Genomic DNA, 25263 nt, shown 5'->3' with positions numbered 1-25263 from the left:
GTAATAACCTTAGACATGTGCAAAGAAAATTGTTGTGTTGTGTGTAATGATTTAATAACATGTTCTTTTTTATAAAAAATAATAGTTAAAAATTATTATATAATTTAATATATGAGTTTAATTCTTATATATATGTCACTCAATTAGGTCTTTATACTATTTTAAAATTTATAATTAGATCTTTTTAAAAAAATGTTAGAATTGATACAATATTTTTAAAATAAAAAGGTGTTAAAGTTTAGAGATTTAACTTTTTAAATGTGGATATTTTTAATTTGGAGAAAAATATTTTGTTTAGACTAACATTTTTTTATTTACAAAAAGATCTAATTATAATAATGCGCGCTTGGCTGGGGTGCTGCGCCGACTGGGAGTGCTGAGTGTTGCGTTTTGGCGAGTCGGGAGCGGGATTGCCGCTGTTATTGACACACACATTCTCTCAACTCTATCTCTCAACAACTTGGAACCCGTGTCTCTTAAGTAAACTCTATTTACTAATTATAAAAACCACTTTGAATTTCTCTTCTTCCTTCTGCAAAATGGCGTTCGGTTTCGGATCATCCAAAGATGAATCCAAGGGTTTCAGGTTCCTCTTGCTGCTCGCACTCTTGTACGGCCTCTTGTCCTTGCTTGCCTACTCCGTCCTCTACATGAAGTTCGTTAATCCCCTCGGAACCCACGCCCCTCTCGATCGATTCTCCGAAGCCAGAGCCATCCAACACGTTCGGGTCTTGGCGCATGAGATCGACGGTCGTCAAGTGAGTCAAACTATTTCGGAATCGGAATTCGATTCTTTTTTTTTTCTCTTATAAATAGCTTTCGGAACATTGAAATAGTGTTGGGTGTGTGATGTTAGATACAGTTGTTTTGACGTGTATCTTAGAAGAAGTGATATAAATTTCACTTCACATAATAATAAATAAAAAAAGAAACAAAAAAGGAATCACTTCAATTTCGATTTCAGTTCATGGATGTTGACTTTTGCTACATTTATTGATAGGAAGGACGGCCTGGATTGAAAAAAGCAGCCAACTATATTGTAGACCAGTTAGAATCAATAAAGGGGCGAGCTAGCTCCAAATTCAGGTTCTAATATTATCATTATTATTATTTTTATATGTTAAGAGTTTTGCCTTTTCACCATTTTTTTAAATTTTATTTTAAAAAATTTTATTTGATATAAACTGTTTACAGGTTCAAGTTCTAAGTTTTAAAACGCTTAGTTACATGTTCTTTTTTATCTGCAGATTTGAGATTGACGAGACTACGGTAAGTGGCTCCTTCAATATGCTCTTTTTGGGGTTCAACATAGCTCTGGGATACAGAAATCTTCCTAATATTGTTGCGAGGTACCTTACCACTTAATATAGTCACTTATGGACATATTTATGTATTGGTATGTAGTGAGTAGCGAGTTAGCCTTACCTAAGTTAACATTGTGTAATAGATTATATGGCCCTTGTAATTGAAGTGATTTTCATGTTTCAGATATGAAGTTTATTATTATTATATCATTATTTTAAAATTATAATTATTATTTTATTATTAAATTACACCATTTATTTCTGAAACTTGATAGATGAGTGTTAGATATTATCAGTAGGATTGCACCTGACTTGGATCTGTTCCTTTCTTCACATTTTGCCACAATGTCGCATTTTAGTCCAGTTATAAGGGCCTTTTTTTTTTAAATAGAAATGAAAACTAACCTGATATATTGTGGCAAACAAAGTGAAAATGAAAATGAAAAAGGTAAAAGAAGAAAAGATGAGATGTGAAGCGGACATAATCTCACTGTTAAAGTAGAATCTAGTAATCGTCTTAAAGCTTCACTTTTAATTCAATTTTATACTTCAGAGGGTAGTTGGAATACAAAAGTGGACTTATTATATGAAATACGAAAATAACTGGGGGGATCTGATTTGATTCTCCTAATAAAAACTGCAGTTTTGATGGAATATTTTCACATGTCCATTTGCATTTTGTGTGTTTTGGTTTTGCAAATGATTTTTTTCCCTCTCATAAAAAATATTTCTGATTTCATGATTGTTTAGTCAACATGGACCCTTTTCTGTACTTCAGAATGGAACCCGAGACAGGGTGGAAGCTAACCTGTCATTCTTGATACAAGCTAGACGATGTACTGAGGCATCATAAGATGTTTATTAGAAGAATGATAACAATGATATGAAATCTCAAGGTCTTTGAAAGTGGAAATTTCAGTTTAATAATTTAACAGAGAACATATGATTTTTGAAAAACTGTGGTGAATCATTACCATACCATAACTTATTGTACATATTTTCTGGACTGCATGTGACCAAAACAAGGTAATACTGTATCTGTCTTTGTTTAAGGAAGGTTGACATGGATTTCATTTCTATCTTACTACAGGATTTCATCTGTAGATTCGAGAGATACTGATCCGTCAATTTTAGTGAATGGACATTTTGATAGCCCCCTTGGTTCCCCTGGCGCTAGTGATTGTGGTTCATGTGTTGGTGGGTAATGATTATGCTTGAAGTCTTCATTGAATCTGAAATATTACATTTGAGCATAATAAATCTTGATCTAATTTTCTCCTTTTCAGCATCAATGATAGAAATTGCAAGATTAATTGTGGACTCTGATTGGGCTCCCAGCCACCCAGTTATTTTTCTTTTTAACGGCGCTGAAGAACTTTTCATGTTGGTAGGATGTCTTATATTGATAAATGTTTGAAGCTGAGATCACATATGATCATCATTCATATAGTCTAATTACTTAGATTTTGTTTAATATGTTATTTTTGTCTTATGACCCTGGATATGTGCAATCTATATATGATATTCAAGAGTTATACTTTAATGACTTTGTAGCATGACTTTCACATCCAAGCTTCATCCAATAAGAGTGATGATCTGTGACCAGTTAAATATAGTTAGATCCTTGCTAGTTGAAGATCTTTAAAATGTTTTAGGAAGATAGAGCTGATTTTCATAGAAGGTTACAGATCTTATTTTACACTTCACATGACATTTGCTTTCAAATGTTGTGTTTACATGTAGTACACCACAGATAGTCCTCCTCCCAAACACGACAGCCTCTTGTAGGCACACACGCATATACTTTTCTGCATTGAACGTAAAAAATGCAGTAGTATTGCTATAATGAACAGTATTTTCTGTAGGAGAGAAACACTTATATGTAGTTGGTTTGAAGCTTATGAGATATTATGTATTTTTTATGTACAAGGGTTCACATGGGTTCATGAAGACTCATAAATGGCGTGACACAATAGGAGCTTTTATAAATGTAGAGGCTTCTGGGACCGGTGGACCTGGTAAATGTGGTGGAAAATATTTTAGGATTAGTTCTATATCTTCAATTTTTTTCTTTTTTATTTAATTTTCTTTTCAACTTATGACACAAGTGGTATATGGGACAATCCCAATGAATATATAATTTTTTTTTCTTTTCCAAAAATTGACAGATATGCTTTGCCAATCTGGACCCAGTTCTTGGCCTTCTAGTATCTATGCAGAAGCTGCAATATACCCTATGGCTAACAGTGCTGCTCAGGTTTCGTCTTTTCTCCTCTAACTTCCCCATATCGGTTTAATAATTTACTGTTCTGCTTGCCATTTGTTTCCCTATTGGTATTTATCGATTCAAACATGAGGTTTCTATTTTAACATGCAGGATGTTTTTCCTGTTATCCCTGGGGATACAGATTATCGAATATTTTCTGAAGACTATGGGAATATTCCTGGCCTTGACATTATCTTTCTCCTTGGTGGTTATTTTTACCATACCTCCTATGATACAGTAGAGAGGCTAATGTATGAATCTGATTCTTTTATACTAGATATTTAATTGAAATGTTTCCAGTTTTCAAAAAGCATCCATTTGATGTATTACTATGTCTCTAGACCTGGAAGCATGCAAGTACGGGGGGATAATTTAATCAGCATAATAAAGGCTTTTACTAATTCTTCCAAGTTACAAAACGCATACCAAAATAATTCAAGTGAAGATAGTGCTGGCATATTCAATGATGAGCGGGCGATTTTCTTTGATTACCTGTCATGGTTTATGGTATGAAGTGAAATTTTGTTAGTTCTTGCAGTTACTTATTATGTTCCATTTAATATGATCTTCTACATGGTTCGATCTTGCTTTGTTATCTTATATTTAAATTATGGGTTTTCAGATATTCTATTCCAGAAGGGTAGCTAAAGTTCTTCACACTGCTCCCATCTTCTTCTTCCTTGTTATGTCCGTTATCTGTGGTAGTTCATATTCTTGGTTAGCAACTTTTTGTGATTTCATAAAAGGTAAATGATAGCTGCTGATCTTTTTCACAAGATATATTATTATCACACTACTTGTTGATCACTTGTGAAGATTTTTTTTAGTCTTTGTTATAGAAGAGCTTAAATGATTACATATTAATATTTTGACTGACCTTATGATCTGTTGGATTTGCAGGATTTCTATTCCATGCGCTTGGGATTATATTTGGAATTGTTGTTCCTGTTGCATTTTCATTGTTGAGATTGTTGTTTTCGTCTCAGACAATGAATTGGTAAGTTCTATAAACTTAACTTAGATGGGTGCAGGGATGGCTTATGTAACTTTTTGTTCTATAAAGTCATAAATACCTTATAAACCCAACTATTTATATGTGGCTAGAGTATGGATCAGTATCTGAGGTATAATAATTCGAGTCTTTTCATTTTCTGTATTCTTATGTTAACGTAGCAGAGTAAACACAGGTTTGGTCATCCATACTTGGCTTTCATGATGTTTATCCCTTGCTCCCTTGTTGGTCTTTTAATTCCAAGAATTATCTGGAGACGCTTTCCTCTTTCTCATGACATTTCAACTGTCAAGACATCAAAAGAGGTATTCATCATTAATAAACCCACTATGATGTGGATTTTACCCTTTGCTTTCTTTAAATTTTTCCTCCTAGGGAGACTAAACATGTTTTACCTCTCTTGTATAATTAACTTAATCAAAAGTGGCATCATTAGCAATAAAGAATATCTATGCTTCAAGAAAAGTTGTGGTGGGTAGGTTTTAGACGTCAAATTCTCCATAATCATTGTTTGAACTTCAATTTGTCTTTACCTTTGTTACCCAAGAGCTTTTATAGCTATTAATGTGTTTTAAGTGCATCCTTTGGCTTGTGCTACCTTCATTTGTGGTCTTTGTAAATATTTGTAGGTTCATCTGTGACTTGATTTATTTTGTGAACTATTTATTTTTTTTGTAGTGGTTACGGTCCAAGGTAACTAATATATTTTCTGACTCAACTTGCAGGCTCTATGTGATGAAGCAAGGTTCTGGGGAGCATTTGGGTTCTATGCCGTATTAACTTTGGTTTGTAAATTCAACATATATCAAGGCAATTTGTTCTCTTTACAGCATGATATACTCTTGTTGTATGGCTAAACAATCTTAGTAAAAGCAGGTTTATCTTGTAGCTGGGTTGACTGGAGGTTTTCTGACTTTTTTAATATCTGCATTCATGCTTCCTGCATGGGTATCCTACTGCTTATCAGTCAAATCCTTTGGACGCCAATCACTCAGGTACAATGTGAATGATTTTCAAATTTGTAACTACCATGTTTGCCTTTTCTGCACAGAATAAATTCTCACGTCCTTTATATATATATATATTAAAAAATGGATATTCTCATATCTTGCTTCATCTTTGTTTTTTCTCAGCATTGATATGCTGATGCGATCTTTCTTTCTCACATTTGCTACTCATATTTTTTTTTCTTCTGCAGATCAACTATGTTTTACATATTACCACTAGTTCCATGCCTTGCCTATACTGTTTATTTTGGCGGCTTTCTTGTCCAGTTTCTAATAGAGAAGATGGGCATGATGGGTTCTCTTCCTCCTCCATATGGTTAGTGTGTTCTTTGAAAGAAAGAACTATTTACTTTTTATGATCCTAGTTATCAAACTAATGTAGCAGAAACCTCTTTTAAGGTCTACAACAACCAGATCTTAGTTACTGGAATCATTAGACTTGTGAAAATCATATACCAGGAAAAATCTATTGCTATATTGTATTGGTGACTTAACTTTCACATTCACATTATTTCCTAAACTTTATTTTGCATCCCAGGAATTAGAATGATTGCATAGCTGATGTTTAGCAATATGTTTTTTCTGCACACATGTACTACATCTGTATGGAATACATGTAAATACTAGTTATGTAAAAATCAGATGAAATATATGTATGGGATTATCCTGCTTGAGGTGCCTCTGTTAGTTGCACAGATTTTATAAGTTATGTAGATAAACATGTTCTATAAAAATAATAAAGTTAGCAAACTTATTATAATTCTTGCTGCTGAATATAACATCAAATTGCAGGGCACTATGTTCCTGATGTCATTGTGTCTGCATTAGTTGGTGTTGTAACTGGTTGGTCCATGGGTCCTCTATTGCCCATTTGTGGGCAGTGGCTAGCCAGGTCATCCATCTTGCAATTTCTGCTGCATCTCAGTGTGTCTGCTTTGGCATTATCATCTCAGTTCTTTCCTTATGCCATGTCTGCACCGAAGAGGATTGTTTTTCAGCATACTTTCCATACTGAAGGTATTGAAACCTAGCAATGTTTAGCGAAAATTACAGCTTTGTTGGCCATTTTAATCATCTTGAACTTCTGAAATTCTGAAGAGTTAATCTAGAACAATCTAGTATCTAAAATGTATCTATGAGTTCCTCTATGTGTTTTCTTTCTCCATTATTGTTCTAGTAATCAAATGTCTTTATCTGATTAACTCTTTTGTAATTAATTCCTAACAGTTTTCATGTGGGTTGGCAGGTACAAATAGGATTGTGGAATCCACATATGATTTTGCTGTAACTGATTCCAATTCATTACTTTTCCTTTTCAAAAATGCACCCGAGTTGGCAAAGGAATTGAATGTTCCTTCCGAATTTTCATTTGAATCAGCATCGCTTTCTAAACGCCAAGATTGGATGGTAGGTTTAATGCTAAAGAAATTGAATGTTTCTCTTTTGGGTGGGTTTTGACTTTTGATACAGGGCATATTTTCTTAAATTGAAAAAATCCCTCCAACTATTAGTATTACTTTTAGTACTATGTTGTTATTCATACAAAAGCAACTGCTAAAGCTTTTATTTAATTGTGTTCTATATTCCCACGGCTTCAAGAATTAACGGGGAACATCGCTCTTTGCAGGCAATTTTTCCAGTCAGTTTTCTCTTTTCAAATAGTCTGAAGTTCCCTGCAAAAAGTGATGATATTGTGAAGCAGTATGAATTCTTTCCCATGTTATCTGTTCAGAATCAACACTTACATTCTGAAAAGGGACCAAGGAGAGTCCACTTGGAGCTCTATTTAGGGTGAGTTGATCATGGTTAACCTACACAATCACACACTTATGTCCTGTATGGTTTCTTGTGGACTTGCTTGAAAATCTTGATTATAGTAATTGTTCAATTTCATATGAACATTTTTTTGGTAATGGTCTCTTTCTCTTTCAAAGTTGTTTTCTTATCTATGGAGGTGTTTGATCCCCCTTGATGCACTACTAACAGGGAAAAAATAGCCATGATATACTCTAGAACCAGAATTCCATAAGTTATTTTGCAATCGTTAATCATTGTGTGAATTTGTCTGTAATAAAATAAAGTATATTAATCTCTTTCAATGTTTAAGTAGATTTGCCTTCTTTTCAGTTCCCTAGAAGAGGTCTGGGTTGCAGTTCTTAACATCACTGGCCCTTTATCCAGTTGGTCATTTGCTGATAATACCCTTCCAGGTGAGAAAAATGTTTCATCCACTGTTTTTCCTTGAGTTGATATTTTCTTTGTCTAATGTAGTTTTGCAATACTCAGGAACCGAAACTCATGATGGTGGTCCACCATCATATATTTGTAAGCTTAGCGGATCCAGTGATAGGAATTGGACCTTCTGGTTAGAGGTAAAATTTACGCTGTTAATCTTTCCAAGAGACTTTGCATATGTGATTTTCATAATCAAATATTGCTATTTGGCTTTAAAGGGGGGAAATTTGTTATTTTTGAAACATATTTTGTAGATTGTAGATAGGAATGAAGTATCTTTAGATTTAGGCATACTCATTATAAAGTTGGTGGAGCTCATGAGTAATTTAGCAGTGTTGACGAGGTTCAATTTTATCATGAACATTAATGCCTAAAGTGTTGGAATTCATTAGTTATCATCAGAGCATGATGCATTGCTGAATTTTTTTTAATCTTGTTTTTAATTAATCAGGCCAACAGTTCTGAACCATTAAGAGTGAATCTGGCGGTTTTAGACCAAAAATTGGTTGATCCAGCAAAGAGATTAAAGGGTCTTCTCCCGGACTGGGTGGACGCTGTTACTTATTCTAGTTTTATGTCCAGTTATACCTTTTAACTTTTTGTTAGCATCCTTTGTAGGGTATTCTTGTTCTGTGATTAATTTTGTACAGGATAGCCTTAGGAATTGATACAATAATTTGCGAATTTATTTATTGTCACAAATCCATTTCCAGCATGGGAATCTGTAGTTTTTGTACAATGGTGTGTAGTTTCTTAGCAGAAAGTAATAACATGATATTTACAGGCTTCAGAGCTAAACCAAAATGTGATGACATTCATCTGCCATAAATCACCTATTGGTAGTTTACTATTTTTTGATGTCTTAAAAACTACACGAAGAAGCTACTGCAATTTGTGCCACAAATTTCTCATAGATTATTGAATACTCAATGACTTGTGGTAATGAAATTAATTAAATATAAAGCTGGAAGCTGACCGGAAGAAAACCATGTGTTTTATAATCTTTTATTCTTTTGGTTTTCCATGTATTTTCCAGTCTAACAAATCAATGAATAGAATTTGAATTATATTTAGAAATTTGTTTCTAGCTAATAGATTATTACATATACTGACAAAATTTGAATTTCTAATACTTAAACGAATTCATTTGATTGAAATTTTATTTTTTATTTTTTTAAAATAAGAGTGCTCAACACAAAAGTGGAGTGAACAAAAAAAAAAAACCAACAAACCAACACCAATCATAACCACGTAACAACCTAGCAAAGTAATAATTTATCCCATTGTCATCAATAATAACAACCTAGCAAAGTAATAATTTATCCCATTGTCATCAATAATAAAAAGGATCTTTATATCTCCATTTCTTGTAACTAAGAAGAGTCATGTTAAGGATTTTTTCTACACATCTTTTTTGAAATATCTTTTTTTATTCTGAAATATTCTCCTATTCCTTTCTATCCAGACGTTTCAAATTATCGCAAAGAAATATATCAACTACTCCTTACGTTCCTCCTTCCTGATTGTTGCACCTGTCCAACTTTAAAAATTTTTCTTCAAAGTATCGAAAAAGGACACCACACCTGCTAAGTAAATACACAGCCAAAAAACAAGTCGTGAACATATTCAATATCCTTATTACATAAAGAAAATTCTATGGTGTGGTTATACAAAACATCCACACATCTGGATATTACGTGTTTCTGTTTAGTGCCTTACATGTGGAGGGGAATCGGTTGTAACTGCTGCTCCAAAAGACTGACATGTACTGTTCCTTGCAGTGTTGGTTGGTTGGTTTTTTTTTTTTTGGTCGATGGATTTGACAACCCCCAATCCTAAGCATTACCCACTCACGCACACCACACTCACACACAAAATTCAGGTTCTATCACACCCAGCTACAGCTGAGAATTGAACCTGGGATGTGACTATATGAGACCAACAAATAGACCATCGATACAGAGCCTCGCCCGCCACGGTTGGTTGGTTTAGTGAATGATAATTACTCCACTTCCGTAGATTCATTAATGTAGAGAAAAGGTCTAACTTTTTTTGTTTAATGGAGTAATGGGCCACGTGGATTGATTATTAATGGGCTGAGATTTAATATATTTTGGAGTATTGAAGTAACAGCCTAAGACTATTGATAGTGAACCAGTTGAAAGTGAACTTTTTTTCTAAGTTGAACAAAATTTGTGGATGAACTCGGATTGTATATACGAGAATTGCGTATATGAAGTCTGGATGTAGTCTCCAAGAACAACATAGAGTAATGAGAATAAAATCCATTTATTATATTAACGTATGAGCAGTACCTATGATGACAATGAACCAATTGAGTTGAATTTTTTAATAATTGATGTTTGTTATAATAACGAAAGGGATTTTTTTATTATAATATTCATGTTAGAAAATAATTTTAACTATACTTATTGTCAAAATTAAAGTTAACTTTAAAGGAAGAAAAACCAACAAATAAATATATCTGTATTTTCAATTAGATAACGAAAACAACACAAATTTTATTAAAGTATGATAATTGATATTCAAGTTGCATATGGATGCCATTAAAAATTATAAAGTTAGTTACTACTGACTATATGCCAAAAGTTAAAAAAACAACTCTAAAATTAAAATTAAAGTAGCTAAATCATCCTCTGATTATTAAGTACTAAAAAAAGTCTCTTAAATTAATACAAGGTATATAGAAACAATTATTTAACGTTTGCGTCATAGTGAAAAATTCAAACACATTATTGGAAGCATACCAAATTTAAAGAATTGTAATGACATAGGTTAAGGTTAAATTTTTATTATGTGGTGTAGGAGATCAATGACACAGGTGAGAGAGAGTTTTTGTTTTTTGTATACGAGGTGAGAGAGATTTTGTTTCTTTGATTTCAATCTTATGGGATATTTACCCACTTTTTTTTAATCAACATTAACTCTTATTTGTTCCGTCACATAGTAAACTTTTATCACAATTCTTTTTTGTTCTTCCAAAGCATTTCTTATGGATAATCTGAGTTGGGTACAGATTTTTTTAGTAAATTACTATAAAATTTATATAAAAAAAATAATAATCCACTCAAGCCTGTTAACCCTTATTAAAAATATGTCCGCTTTATAAGCCTAAAAACTAAAAAATTAAACATGATAACAAAATATAATACTTTTTTATTAGCACCCTAATCACAGATAAATCAATAACTTTTGCAGTCTCTCTGTGGTTGTCAACGGGGATGATGCAATAGCATCCTGTCACACCTAAACCCTCACATACGTGTTTCATTATCATCTCTTTCACATAGGATTCACACATGTGGATACTATATACAATCCACACTAAAGACTCTCCCATTACATAATACATATACACACATACACATTATCTTTCTGATTAACAATCTCGAGTCAACATTTTTTTTGTATTCACTCTGCCTGTCAAGACAAATTAAACAAACAGCTTTTTTCTTGGAAGAACTAAGCCTTTTTAAATAATCTTAGTGAAACTATAACTTGTTACGTCCTTCGAAAGCATTTTCGCCTGCAATACCTGCACAAATAAGTTAATAGAAAATACACATTGTCTATCAAACTTTCACACAACTCTATCCTCTCTATCAAAGGCTAGTTTAATCGGCCTCAAAGTGTCATATAATTGATTAACAAGTTCCAACTCCCATTAGAATAATTCTTGCTTCCATTGGAAGTTCCAAATCCACTCTAATCCATCCCAAAACCCACAAAACTCCTATGACAGATCCTTTTTTAATTGAAACCAAGAAGAGTCTTGGAAACCTTTTCTTCAGAGGACTATAGTTTAGCCAGACATCCTCCCAGAATCAAGTTTTTCTACCATCACCAATTTTTATGGACAAACCATTTATCATGTCTCTTACATGTTGCTCCTTAATCTATAGCTGATAAATATCTTTTCATGGACTCCCTTTACTAAGTAATGCATGGGTGAATAGTAGCTCATTAGGATTAAGATTATTATAATAGCATACCACCTGTTTTCACAATAGATACTCCTCTTTTGAAAATCTCCACCACCACTTAAACAAAAGTGTTGTGTTACGAACCATCGCTCCGATAATTCAGGGGTACAGTCTGGTGAATTGATGGGAAGCCCTGTCCACATGAAGAAGAGACATTCCGATCATTCCACATGGAAGGTAGAAGTTGTTGGTTGTTCTTGTTTTGTCGATTTTTAGTAAATCGATGGTGGTTCGATATCTAATGGTCTGGGAGTAAAACCTACTCCTCTTTGTGAGTACCAGTTTTATTTTGCATCAAAATCCATGTCTTTGACAATGACGAAGTAGAAGAACCAAGTTTTACATAAATTCAAAGTAAACAATAAAATTTAAATGTCTTGAATAAAAGGGAAATCAAATTAAATAAAGGAAAAGTGTTTGGAAAAATAAAGGACAAATTGAAAGGTAAAGACTGGAAAAGATAAAAGTTGCTAAATTTAAAGGAATCGAAATGACATTTTAAAGAAGATAAATTGCATGAAAATGAAAGTTGCAGGAAATTTAAATGAAAAGTAAAGATATGGAAGGAACTTTTCGAAGAAGAAAGACTCTTGACTGACTCAGAAAACCGCTAGGGATGTGAGTTAGTCTGAGTGTTTTCTCCGAAAAGGTTCCAACCTTTGTTTCTTCGATCTTTCACATATTTATGGAAATCTTCGACCAATCAAATTCAGATATAACTTTCACATGCGTCAATCCTTGAATAACCATTCCCGCTCTCTTTGAGTGCCATCTGTAACTGCCATTAACCATCTTCACTTATTAACTTTTCACTTCTTCGATTGCTTCATTCCTTCTCGATGAGTCCTAGTCGATCAATATTCTCTCCTTCATCGATTGACCATCCTCGAAGACTCCACCTCGAAGTTCACAACTTTGTTATTTTAATCGAATTATATAGTCATCTATCGATTCTCCATCATCTCGTTCTACTGCAAGCAAATCTGTCAACGAGACATTCAATTCTGCTCTATAAAATTGAGCATGGAAAGTATTTTCCAATTGTGCCCACGTCAAAATCGAACCGGGTCTCAGATTTGAAAAGCAAGTGAAAGCATTTTTCGTTAATGAAGCAAGAAAAAACTTCATTCTCAGGTTTTCGTTATTTACCAAATTTCCTAATTCGGCCAAATAGTGAGCTATATGCTCGACAGTTGACTCTCCAGCCTCTCCTGTAAATTTTGTAATTATTTTGGAATTTTTTTACACTCATTGACACTTCTGTCATTTGCACTGCAAAAGGAAAAACAGAAACAAAATACGGTCGACGCATGAGATCCACATTGATACCCATTCCATTGAGGACATCCTCAACAATCCTTGTCACCTGGTAATGATATCCATGAGACTTCAAAACTTCATCAGCATTTTGATCTCGTCGAACGAGATAAGGGATATTTTCTTCCCTTTCAGGATTGTTAAATACATTCCCCTCGTCATAATCGACAATTCGAGCAATTCTCTCGACTTGTTTAATCTGTCGATCATATTTTGACTCATTGTCAGCAATGATAGGATTCAAAATAGTAATCATCTGGTGAGTCAATAGGTTGACTAAATCATTATGGCTTTCGTCAATATATTGTCGAAACTCAGCCATCGATTCTGGATTATTCGACGAGGAGCCTACTTGGTAATCTCGATTAACTTCGTTAGAAATGGTAACAATTTTACCACTTCTTAATCGCATGCACCAAATATCAACACTGCATGCACAATGCAACAGTTGAAAGTAACAAATTTGGATACAATTAAATTTTAAAACCGTCACATTGGGTGTGCCAATTTATTTTGTCGATTTTTAGCAAATCGATGATGGTTCGGTATCTAATGGTTTGGGAGCGAAACCTACTCCTCTTTGTGAGTACCAGTTTTATTTTGCATCAAAATCCATGCCTTTGACAATGACGAAGTAGAAGGAACCAAGTTTTGCAGAAATTCAAAGTAAACAATAAAATGTAAATGTCTTGAATAAAAGGAAAATCAAATTAAATAAAGAAAAAGTGTTTGAAAAAATAAAGGACAAATTGAAAGGTAAAGGCTGGAAAGTATAAAAGTTGTTGAATTTAAAGGAATCGAAATGACATTGTAACGAAGATAAATTGCATAAAAAGAAAAGTTGCAGGGAATTTAAATGAAAAGTAAAGACATGGAAGGAACTCTTCGAAGAAGAAAGACTCTTAACTGACTCAGAAAGTCGCCAAGGATGTGAGTGAGTGTGAGTGTTTTCTTCGAAAAGGTTTTCTTCGATATTTCACGTATTTATGGAAGTCTTCGACCAATCAAATTCAGATATAACTTTGAATAACTGTTCTCGCTCTCCACCATTAACCATCTTCACTTATTAACTTTTCACTTCTTCGATTGCTTCACTCCTTTTTGATGAGTCCTAGTCGATCAATATTCTCTCCTTCATCGATTGACTATCCTCGATGACTCCACCTCGAAATTCACAACTTTGTTATTTTTCGACTAACAAATCGCATTGCTGACCTCTTCTTCGACATAGTTGACCTCCATCAAGTCTGCTTCTTCGATTTCCACCCTTAAGTCAATCGACTAATAGAGAGTACATACGGAGTACCTAATTGGCTCCAATCTAAAGTTAATTATAACATGTATTTGGAGGTTGACCGAAATATTTTTTGACACTTGAAAATGATCGAAGCCTATTCTTATTGAACATTGATTTATCAAAGAGTTCAACAATATCTTTATCGAAAATATTATTTTCATATAACAAGTTGAAATAGAACATGTAAAGTGTGTTAGAAATAATTATTTTATCCTTTTACTATCACCACTAACTTTTTATTGAGGATAATTTTGGTAACATCATAGCTCATGAGAATATAATTGAAAATCAAACCTTTTTCTACGTGATTTGATTTAAATTGAATGATGAAAGTTGAATTCTTACCTAGAATTCAAATTTGCTTTATTTTTTAGTACTTAAGCATAAAAAAAAAATTCTAACACCCGAGTGAATTGAAATCAACAATGTTTCTAAACATATTTTTTTTTAGGACAAAATACCTCAATAAATCAAAGTACATCAATACTACTTGAATGTCTCAAAAAATGCAATGTCAAAGTCTCAAAGCACATTTCTATATAAATCTAATTGATTAAATTCGATTTAGTGAAACACGTACTAAATCGAATCCAATAGATTTAAATTAGGTAAAAAACGTTAATTGAATGAAAATCGAATCAAGTAGATTCGAATCAAGTGCATGGTTAAAATACTAATAAATATATAGAAATGTATTTTGGGATTTTGACGTTGTATTTTCTAGTTTAAGACATTCAAATAATATTGAAGTGCATTTGGTTTATGAGATGTTTTACCCTATTTTTTATAACCTTTTTATATTTTTATTATTTTCAATTTTTCTTTGCAATTGGTAGCAACTATAACTTATTAACTCACAGTTATTTATCTTATATTCAAACCATTATTTCTTTCATTACAACACTTCTTCAATATTCACATGAGTAATGCTAGGGAACCAAAATGATATTAGCCAAAAATCAGTCAAATACGTTTGGGTGAATCTAAAATCTCTACGAGTTAATATATATAGATGTTTCTTCTGCTAAGTATCAGAATGTTTTTTTTTTCATACTAAATGGATGTTCTTTTATATATTTTTCGAATTTTTTTGTATTATAAATGTGAATGTCTCTATTTCTTTAAAATTTCATAATTTTTTTTAAAATTATAACTGGATATTTCTTTTGTTAAGTATTAGGATTTTTTTTCATATTAAATGAATGTTTTTTTATATTTATGTAATTGTTTAAAAAATTCCTTTTGACTAAGATCAAGTGTGTAATTTGCAGTCAATACCCTTCTTTTCAACCACCCGTTCATCCTTTCAAAATCACATCCGAAACCAAATTTCCACGCCAACCGAGAGCCCCCTCCTCTGTCCGTCCACCTCCTTTTATCTTTTATACTTCTTCTTTTGTTTAGTCCAGCTAAAAAAAATAAACAAAAAAAACAAAAAAAGGAACGAAAAAAAGAAAAATTTAGTATTACTTTTTATTTTCTTTTATTTAAATTTTTGTATCTCTTTCTTGATTGCTGGTGGTGCTCGGGGGCACATAGTTGCAGTGCTGGCAGCAAGTTCTATAGACTCTACGGTAGAGATTTGGACGAGATGATAACTGGCACCTTGTAGCACATACTCCGTTACAGAGAAGTGGGTTAGGCAGAGAGAGCCTGAGAGAATGAGAGATTTTTGTATGTGATTGTTGGAGGTGAGTAGGTTAATATGAGAGAGAAGATGAATGTTTTTATAGTTTTAATTAAGTTTTAATTAAATTTTGAATTTTAAATTTAAAAAATTTAAAATTAATTAATTATTAATATAAATTAATGTGATTTTGTTTAATTTTTGACTGATAACTTTTTGGTTCTATATACTTTTTGTATCCCATATTTAATACAAATCAAACTTTACTCAATCAATTTGATAAAATTATATTTCAAATACTTTAAGTTATTATTCATATTATTACTCCATCTACAAACAACACTAGAATAATATAATATTTTGCTCATGTCTTTCTTTTTTTTATTGAAATGATTACAATTTTTTTTAAATTTTAAAAATACTTTAAAAATAATAAAGATGATCGTTTTTTATCTGTACCAGATAAAATAACCCACATTTTTTTATGTCATTCTAATATGCTGCGTATGTGTTGCTCGCGCTTGCCCAGGTATTTTATTAATATCTATTAATATTATTTTTTAATAAATATTTATAATATATAATTATATAATAGATATAAACTAACTAATAAATTATTAAAATTTAAAAATAATAGTAATTTTAATATAAAAATAAAATAAAAATATTTATAATAAAATAATAATAATAAAATATTATTATTTTTGTTTTATATTATTTTAAAATAATTAAAAAATTTTAAAATATTAATAAAAATATATATTTTAAATTTTTAATTATTTTTTATTTTTTATTCAATTGTAAAAATCTATGCTTTCATTTAACATTTTAAATCTTAAACATAATTAAAGTCTAATTTAAATAAATAATTTAATTATTTTTTTGATAAAATAATTTAAATAATAAATGATTATATTAAAAAAAATTATTATTGTATTTGAATTTTTAATTTTAAAAGTAGTTATTTATTTCATAAAAATGTGATAAAGAATAGTATTCTCTCTTCGCGCTCTAGCATCGATCGTTGTCCTCTCCGGTCCGAGCTTGCAGCTGATGCTATCAAAGCAACCTTTCCACTTTCAGGATGGGTAGCCATTGAGACCGCCTGAACATTTTGGGTAGCAACGGCGGATGGGTTCCATGTTGGAACTTGGAAGCCGGTACCTTCCTCAGCCTCAGCGATTTCTATCTCAATGGAAGCATCATCCTCGCCATATCAACTTGTTCAAAAGCGCCTTATTGTTTCCTCCCTCAACAGCGTTTTGTTTTTGTTTTTGTTTTTTTTTTTTTTTGCTTTTTTTCTGCTATTAGGTGGGTATTAATTTCAAAGCACGGGATGCCTGTAGCCTTAGGGTGTAATATCGGGTTGGGAAGGGTGTTATTGTTTTCGGTGTGGGTCGGGTCCTCGGGCCCAAGCCCATACCCAAAAAACAGCTCCGCCTATTGGGGATGAGGGGTTGTAATTCCACCCAATAAACAGAACTAGGGTTTTAACGCCTCTCCTATATAACCTCTTTGGTATCATCATGAGTGTTGTTATAGTTGTGCAGTTTGCAAGGCCAAGAGGTTCTAAGCTCAGCTTAGAAGGTATAGATATATTCTTCTCTGTTACTTTTGTTTAGGATTTGAAGTAGATCTTACCATAAGCAATTTATGTATTTATCCGTTTGAATTTATGAACCTGATGAAAAAGCAGTGGCCTGTTGCCTCTGTGAACAGGCCGCTCGTTACCTTCAGGGATATATGAATCCAAAGTTATTGGGTGAACCTCTGTTCTTTCTTTATGACTCAAGGTTCAGTAAACCATGGGACATTTTTTTTTTTTAAATATTGGAGTGAGAAACCTGATGAAAAAAGCAGGGGTCTGTTGCCTATGTGAGCAGTCCTCTCGTAACCGTCAGGGATATAATTATCATTGTTATTGGGTGAACCTCTGTTCTTTGTATTGTGACTCAAGGTTCAGTAAACGATGGAACATGCTTTCATGTTCAGTTGATACCAGAACTAGCTTTTTTATTGTCGGTGAAATGTGTTGTTGAGCACTGAGCAATTTTCCTCATAATTGGAATCTTACTTTTAAAATTATCCTGCAGAATACTATGGAGGTGAAGTAAGAAATAACATTCTAATGGACTAGAACAGAAGCAAAGAGGAGGCAAACCTTGCTGGACGACTTAAGGATTAAGGGCTGGATATTGACATTTTCTTTAGATATAGGTATCTGAATGTGAAGGGGCTGACTCAATTACATTGTAATTGTCACGATTAAGGTTTTTGTTTTGGCTGTTGGTTTGCTATTTATTACCATCACTGGATAAGGATATGTATACATTTCCTATAATAAAATGTCAAATTGGTTACAATTTTGAATATGGATATGATGGCGCAAGTATTATGATCTTACAAAATTTTTGTAAGTGTGTTCCATTTTTGTTTTCTTTACATTAGAAACAGGGGAATATTTTATTTAAATAAAATAAATATCATATATACCCAGATATCACAATGTAGACAGGCAAAATTGAATTACAATTTGTATTGAGATTGGATTAGAAGATAAAATCAAATATACAAATTGATCTAATTTAAATTATAATAAATTTCATGCTTCGAATTGAATCGATTTTGATTGATTCAAAGTTCAAACCCCACGATATATACCTATTTCACCACTTGCCCAATGCACTTGCTCTTATCGTCTAATTTGTAAATGAGATATCATAGAAGTAGCAAAATTTTCTCACCGTAGAAAATGCAAAGATGTAATTGGTCTAGATATGGGCATTTGGGTTTATATGGTGTTCATTTTATTTGAATAAAAACTGTTAGAATAACCAAGATGAAATGGCGTGTAATATGACTTTGAGATCCTGGAGAATTTTATTGATTTAGATCCGGCTCCTTTAAAGTTATTTAGTCACTTTAGAGAAAAAAGAGTTAGTTAGTTTGCACCATTAATCATCCTTGGATTATAGTAGAGTTTACAGGTAATAAATGTTTCAAATTTAAAAGTGATTAAAACATCACTTTATCACTTTACTAACATTGTCACTTTAAAAGATCTTTTTCTATTGATTTATATAAGAGTGCATGAGTTGAACCTTCATGGTAAAAATAAACTGAAAGTATTTTTGACATTTGAATTTACATTTTAGAGCTAATATTAATGAAGTTGCATAAGTAAATTACACATAAAATTCATCATGAAAATCTCTATTCTATTGTTAGAGCAAATGGTTTTCCTTGGTTAGAAGGCTAGAGAAATAGAACCCAGTATGCTATATGAGAAATAGCAATTTTACTGATTTTCCTTTTACCGAATGTATCAAAATCTTCAACCAACTCGTTCATCAATGGCAACTGAATGTTCTGGCAGGATTATTGATTTGTTTCATAATTCTATGGTCACAACTACATGAGTGAAAGGAATGAACTGCAAGACTGAAGACATGAGCATGCAGGATGAAAAGATAATTGAAATTCAATAAATAATATTCTTGTTCAGTGACTGTTCCCATTGGGTTTAGAGTCATTGGTGAAAGCAAAAATAAGAGAAAAGCGTTTTTAGTCTAACATCGTCGGTTGATCATATAACAACACATGAAGCTGTCATATATAAGGAAACAAATAGCACCCTTAAAATTCATCTTTGCGCTTGGGGCAATGACGCAGCTAGTGAGGTTCTAACCGAGGCGCGTCTATTGCTGGTTGAAAACTATTTCCAAACCCCCTCTTAGGCCTGGGTTAAGCCCAGGCCTTCGAGAATTTCTGGAAGGGTTCCCTCACGGGTAAAGCCCTACAATTTAAGTCTTAAATGTTTTCTGTTCTATTCTAATTGTTTAAAATTAAGTTAGATTAACAATAATAGTAAATTGAGTTAACTAGATCAGCATTTCAGAGTCCATCTGATTGTTTACATCGACTCGAATACAAATTCAGAAATAAAATTGACCATTATCTCTAACAAAAAGGTACCAACTTACTATAATGTTCAATAAAATAGTCAATGAATACATTTGAATTCAACAACAAATAGCTTATCCCGTTTCTGAAAGGGTAAATTTCTTACACGTATTAAATTCTTTGCATTTTCTGCACATATATTTCTCATATCATTTATTATATTTTATAGAATTCAAAGATTTTATATTGTTTTGTTTATTTGTTATATTACCGATAAATTTATTATTTTAAAGCCGTATGAATTTCTGTTAACGCATGAATTAAACTTTTTTATACAAAATTGATACATAAAATTTTAATTATATTCCAAATACATACGCCTTTAAAAATATAAGTATAAAAAACGAATATAATGTTTTTATTTTTTAAGGCTTTAAAAAGTTTGAAAAAATAAAAATAAAAATTAATACAATAGAAGTAGAATTTAATTTTGATATATTAATAATATAAAATATTTTATACAATCGTACAATACAATTATATCTATTTTTTTAGATGACTATTTACGCAGTCAATAAAATAATAATTATTTTTAATAATGTAATGTTATTTAATTAGATACACAAAATTAAATTCATAAAAATATGATATAACCAAATGGCCGTTTAAGTAATAAAGTAATGATCTAAAATAACAATAAAAGACATAATTTTTTCATTTTCACCTAAAAACAGAGTTTATTATTAAAAGAGGGAAAACGGAAAATTGAAGGAGAAGACGCGAAAAGAGTTGACGTTTTTTCTCATTAACTAGGCAGAGTGCGCCGAGCACTGCGTTCAGTTGGATTCTGTGTGCTCACCGCCTTCGCTCACCAGTCGCCACCTCCTCTTTGCTCTTACACAACGGTAATCTCTCTTTCCCTTTTTCTTTATTTTTTTTAACCGTTCACTCTTTATGGGGTTTTATTTCGTTTCGCGTTGCTGAGCAACCAGATTCTTAGTGCAATTGTCTTTGTTCTGTTTAACTGATCTGAACTTGTAACGATTCTTTGTTGAATTTGATGCTAGGTTAATTTGTAGGTTATTTTCTTGTTTGGGGAAAACAATAGGGCGCAACAATTGTCGATTGTTATTTCATTTTAGATTAGATGATATTTTCTGAATCCAGATAATAATTCTCTTGAATCTGAGCCGAGCTTTTCTCAAATTTAATTAGAGTATATAGATCGACATTTTCGATTTGTACCTAATATTGAACTGAGCAAGGGTTTGCAGCTACACCCATAAAACAAAGATCTTGTCCAAGTTTTTTTGTGTGAAATGTATTATGATAATTTATTTTGCATCATTGCATGCCATCTAGCGTGTGTGTAATAGTTATAATTTGTTACATCGCTGCACCATGTCACACATTGTGTTCCATTCCGTGATTGTGATTGATGAAACTTGAGCGCCTTTATCGCTGTTTGCGACTTCTAGGAAGAGTTTCCTGGTGAAAAATTCAAGAATTTGTTCTTTTTCCTAGTTTCACTCATAAACCTGATGCAAATTTGGATACAGTTCTCTTTTTCATGATAGGTTGGACTTGGCTGTTGGCCTGTAATTAGATGCAATATTTATCTGTAAGGACACAAGAAATTGAGAAAAAATAAATAATTCTTTAAAAGACTTTGAAAGTTTTTGTTGTTTCTTACAAATGTAATGTTTTCTGGTGGAATTTAGATTATCCGAACTGAGGAAGTTGGTAAAGTGATAAAGTGATGAGTTAATCACCATTGATTTTGTAACTTATATAAAATGTGTGTCCTACTTTATCAACTTCTTCACTTTACTACTTTATCAACTTCTTCACTTTAGAGGATCTTGATCCTTTCTGGTGTGATAGCTTTTAATCTTTTGGATTCAGAGTGCGATTTAGTGTTTTTGTTTAACTTTTCTTGGCTTTCATTAGATGGATTGGCAAGGACAAAAGCTAGCAGAGCAGCTGATGCAGATATTGCTGCTTGCCTTTGCTGTGGTTGCATTCATAACTGGATACTTTACGGCTTCTTTCCAATTGATGATCCTCACATATTTTGGTGGTGTGATTCTCACTACATTGGTGACCGTCCCTAATTGGCCCTTCTACAATCGCCATCCTCTCAAGTGGTTGGACTCGAGCGAGGTAGAAAAGCATCCGAAGCCACAGCCGTCGGCAAACTCAACTTCGAAGAAGAAACCTGTTAAGAAGTAAGACTTGGAATAATAAGAAAATATCACTTATTGTGGTACTAGAAATACATGATTTTAAAGTTTAATTTGTTTATACTTTTGACAGTAATTTGCTTCCTATTTTCTACCCCTCCCTTTCCCTATCAGTAGATTTTCCAGTATGCTTTTGCATAGACTACAACAATATATTTGCTTGCCTTGGTTACATCTTTACCTGTTTTTAAGTTTAATCTCTTTTAGATATTGATAGTATAACGGGGTTAGAAAGTAACACATGTCATCTCGGCGGTGATAGTAACTTAGCGTACAATTTTAATCGTTCTCGTGGCATGAAAGCCGAATGATTTTGTATGCTACAATATAATCTCCTGTCAAAGGTCATGACTAATGCGTTGCTTCGAGAGTAAATCCTCATTTTGGTTCTTGAGATTTATGCGATTACTCATTATAGTCCTTGAAATTTAAAATTTAGGTCCGGGCATTAATTTGGTCCCTCGACCATTTCTGATGATGAGTCGGCAAACAGCGCTGAGGTGGCAAAATCTTGCCATGCTGGTCTTTCCAACAATTAGGTGATATGACAATATTTGATTTTGGACCCCATTTGGTCCTTAGAACCCTAATTACTACTACTACTTCTTCCAACTCAAATCAAGCACATGTGAGTTTATTTTGAAAACCTGAAGGGAAAAATTTGAAATGAAAGAAGGGGAAAAATCAACCACGTGGTTTATTATGCTGAATTGCTTTGCTTTACCTTCTCTCCTCCCTCCCTCTCTATGACACCCCACCACTGCTAGGGATGGCAATACCACCCGAACCTGCGAGTACCCACCCCGCCCCTACCCGCTCGGGGCGGGTTTTTAGCGGGGCGGGTTATTGGGAGGGGCGAGGCGGGGTCGGATTTAGGTAATACCCGTCCCTATCCGCCCCGCTATATATATAATATATATTATTTTAATATATAATATGTATAATATATGTAAAATAATTAGTAAATGATTAATAATATTGTATCATATTAAAATTTTTACTTTAATTTATGTTATGTATGTGATGATGATTATATAAATTTTGAAATTTAATTTTATTTATTGGATTTTAATAATTATAGGGGCGGGTAGGGGCGGGGCGGGTACCCGCAGGGACGGGTTAGGGTTTAGCGTTTTATTACCCGCGGGCAGAAGCGGGGTGGGTTCTATGCGGGTTGGTGTATGGCGGGGCGGGGTCAGGTAGAGCAAAAACCCGTCCCTACCAGCCCCGTTGCCACCCCTAACCACTGCCAAAATCTCAACATCCGCCACCTATTGCTTGTTTGTCCTCTTCTTCCTTGTTTTCTTTTTTTGTCTCTTTTCAACCTCCACTTATAATTTCAAACATCAATATTTCAACCATTTTGATGGACCAAGGGTGGAAAGGAGAAATTGTATCAGAAAAGGGGAAGGAGCACGACGAAGAAGGCGGAGGCGAAGAGGAAATCAGGGAGAAAGGAATCGATCGGGTGGGAGACAAGGAAGTAGAAAAGGGGAAGCGAGAGGAGAAGGACGGCACAGAGCAGTACAGACCAATGGTGGAAAGGAGAGATTATGTCAAAAAAGGGGAAGGAGTACGGCGGAGAAGGCAAAGGCAAAGAGGAAGTCAAAGAGAAGGGAATGGGTTGGGTGGGAGACAAGGAAGTAGAAAAAGGGAAGCGAGGGGAGAAGGACGGCACAGAGTAGGAGGAAGAAGAAGTTAGGGTTCCAGGGACCAAATGGGGTCTAAAATCAAATGTTGGCATGTCCCCTAATCGTTGAGCGTCGAGTGTGGCAAGATTTTGCCACCTCAGCATTCTGTTTGCTAACTCATCGTCGGAAATGGTCGAGGGGCTAAATTGATGCTCGGACCTGAATATGTGAAACTACTATGAGAAATTTTGAATTTCAAAGACCAAAATGAGTAAGTAGTATAAATTTCAGGAATTAACTAAGGATTTACTCATTGCTTCGAACTGCTCTTATTATTAAAATGACCAAACCACATTCTTTTTACTTTCATGGAACCCGGCCCCTTCTCAGAAAGAGATATGCTATTTGTAATTTTGTATTCACTTACCATTTACGCCGAATTGATACATATTCAAGTTGATACATATATTTCTAAAGACGAATTTAAAACTAATAACGCTCCTTCAATTCCCTATGATCATTTCTACGTTTGAGTTTGTTGTAAATAATGCGTAACATTGAGGTAAACACTAATTTATTTTGGTTTCTCACACTCAATATTTGCTTAAGGGACGAATAAGCCGCTCATTTAACCAATCCCAATCAGCTGCTAAAGCCTTTTGATTATAAGCCGATTTACCTTTGAATTTTCCTTTTTCTTTTCTAGTACCCACCCCAAAGCCCAATTCACACTAAGGTGCAAGAAGCAAAGTTGCTACGGTCATAACTCATCAGACGCCCCTAAGTCCTCCCTCATCAGTTATCAGCTAGCTTGCGTACATACCCTTCATCTTCTCTGTCTGTTATTAATAACTACTAGCTGCCTCAATACCACACCAAAAAAAAAAAAAAAAAAAGCAAAACAAAACAACCTACCCGCTGCCTACCACAACCGGTAGGAATGATACCAATTACCAAACGCGTTCGCCTTTGGACTCAACCAAAGGGGTGGTAGGAGGCTGAACAGGGCTGCATCCGGACCCCACTAGAGTATAACAATCTGTTTAATGAGAATCTAAAAATGCTCAATATATTAAAGATTTATCATTTCTAATATAAAATTTCTTCTTCTTAACTCAATAAACCTTTTTTTTTTAGTTTCTGCTAAGCCTCATCCACAACCATAGGGCTCAAATGTTGTCATTTTCTCTTGTTCTTTGCGATGCCACAAATGTTATCTTGAAATTTTGGAGGGACCACATATTGGCCAATCCAACTTTGGGGAGCTAAATGGTCATTATCGGATTAGGAGCATTATGAATGTTGAAGTGCTGCTGCCCATCGCTGTGTCCATACTCCATAATGTGTCTATTTCTTCTCCCCCATGTGTAGTTTGATCATTGACAAATATTGAAGGGAGCGAAATTTGTTTCGAAAG

At 33.3% G+C, this 25263-nt stretch overlaps 1 protein-coding gene, 2 long non-coding RNA genes and 3 other non-coding genes across 6 annotated transcripts; 5 read left to right on the top strand and 1 right to left on the bottom strand.

Annotated features, from left to right (window-relative positions):
• Positions 1 to 340: 340 nt before the first annotated feature.
• On the top strand, positions 341 to 8622 carry LOC112792588 (uncharacterized). The gene is made up of 21 exons (XM_025835881.3): positions 341 to 758; positions 1001 to 1086; positions 1248 to 1349; positions 2395 to 2501; positions 2591 to 2691; positions 3235 to 3322; positions 3473 to 3561; positions 3682 to 3821; positions 3912 to 4077; positions 4193 to 4316; positions 4471 to 4567; positions 4758 to 4887; positions 5308 to 5367; positions 5459 to 5577; positions 5781 to 5905; positions 6382 to 6606; positions 6836 to 6996; positions 7217 to 7380; positions 7717 to 7799; positions 7876 to 7961; positions 8276 to 8622. The coding sequence occupies exons 1-21, from the start codon at positions 540 to 542 to the stop codon at positions 8417 to 8419; spliced, it is 2616 nt and encodes an 871-aa protein (XP_025691666.1). The 5' UTR covers positions 341 to 539; the 3' UTR covers positions 8420 to 8622.
• A 446-nt stretch (positions 8623 to 9068) lies between these two features.
• Positions 9069 to 9824, bottom strand: LOC140178085 (uncharacterized). Its single transcript, XR_011870319.1, has 2 exons — positions 9544 to 9824; positions 9069 to 9407 (listed from the first exon to the last, which is right to left on the bottom strand). It is a non-coding gene; the product is annotated as an uncharacterized lncRNA (long non-coding RNA).
• Positions 9825 to 17043: 7219 nt separating this feature from the next.
• Positions 17044 to 18441, top strand: LOC112792587 (uncharacterized). The gene is made up of 2 exons (XR_003197508.3): positions 17044 to 17656; positions 18163 to 18441. It is a non-coding gene; the product is annotated as an uncharacterized lncRNA (long non-coding RNA).
• LOC112793583 (small nucleolar RNA snoR74) lies at positions 17756 to 17885 on the top strand. Its single transcript, XR_003198280.1, has one exon. It is a non-coding gene; the product is annotated as a small nucleolar RNA snoR74 (small nucleolar RNA).
• On the top strand, positions 17920 to 18049 carry LOC112793582 (small nucleolar RNA snoR74). Its single transcript, XR_003198279.1, has one exon. It is a non-coding gene; the product is annotated as a small nucleolar RNA snoR74 (small nucleolar RNA).
• Positions 18442 to 19714: 1273 nt separating the features above from the next.
• On the top strand, positions 19715 to 19865 carry LOC112793647 (U4 spliceosomal RNA). The gene has a single exon (XR_003198350.1). It is a non-coding gene; the product is annotated as a U4 spliceosomal RNA (small nuclear RNA).
• Positions 19866 to 25263: the final 5398 nt, after the last annotated feature.

This window comes from Arachis hypogaea, chromosome 13, assembly GCF_003086295.3.
Source record: "Arachis hypogaea cultivar Tifrunner chromosome 13, arahy.Tifrunner.gnm2.J5K5, whole genome shotgun sequence".
Taxonomy (NCBI): domain Eukaryota; kingdom Viridiplantae; phylum Streptophyta; class Magnoliopsida; order Fabales; family Fabaceae; genus Arachis; species Arachis hypogaea.
The sequence above is the reverse complement of the archived record's forward strand: the minus strand, read 5'-3'. Positions and strand labels throughout refer to the sequence as shown.

Excerpts from the sequence above, each read along its gene's own strand:
- LOC112792588 (XM_025835881.3), top strand. The coding sequence starts at position 540 with ATGGCGTTCGGTTTCGGATCATCCAAAGATGAATCCAAGGGTTTCAGG. Across the intron at positions 3,562-3,681 it reads TGGCTAACAGTGCTGCTCAG|GATGTTTTTCCTGTTATCCC; the intron begins GTTTCGTCTTTT and ends TTTAACATGCAG. Across the intron at positions 7,800-7,875 it reads TGCTGATAATACCCTTCCAG|GAACCGAAACTCATGATGGT; the intron begins GTGAGAAAAATG and ends TGCAATACTCAG.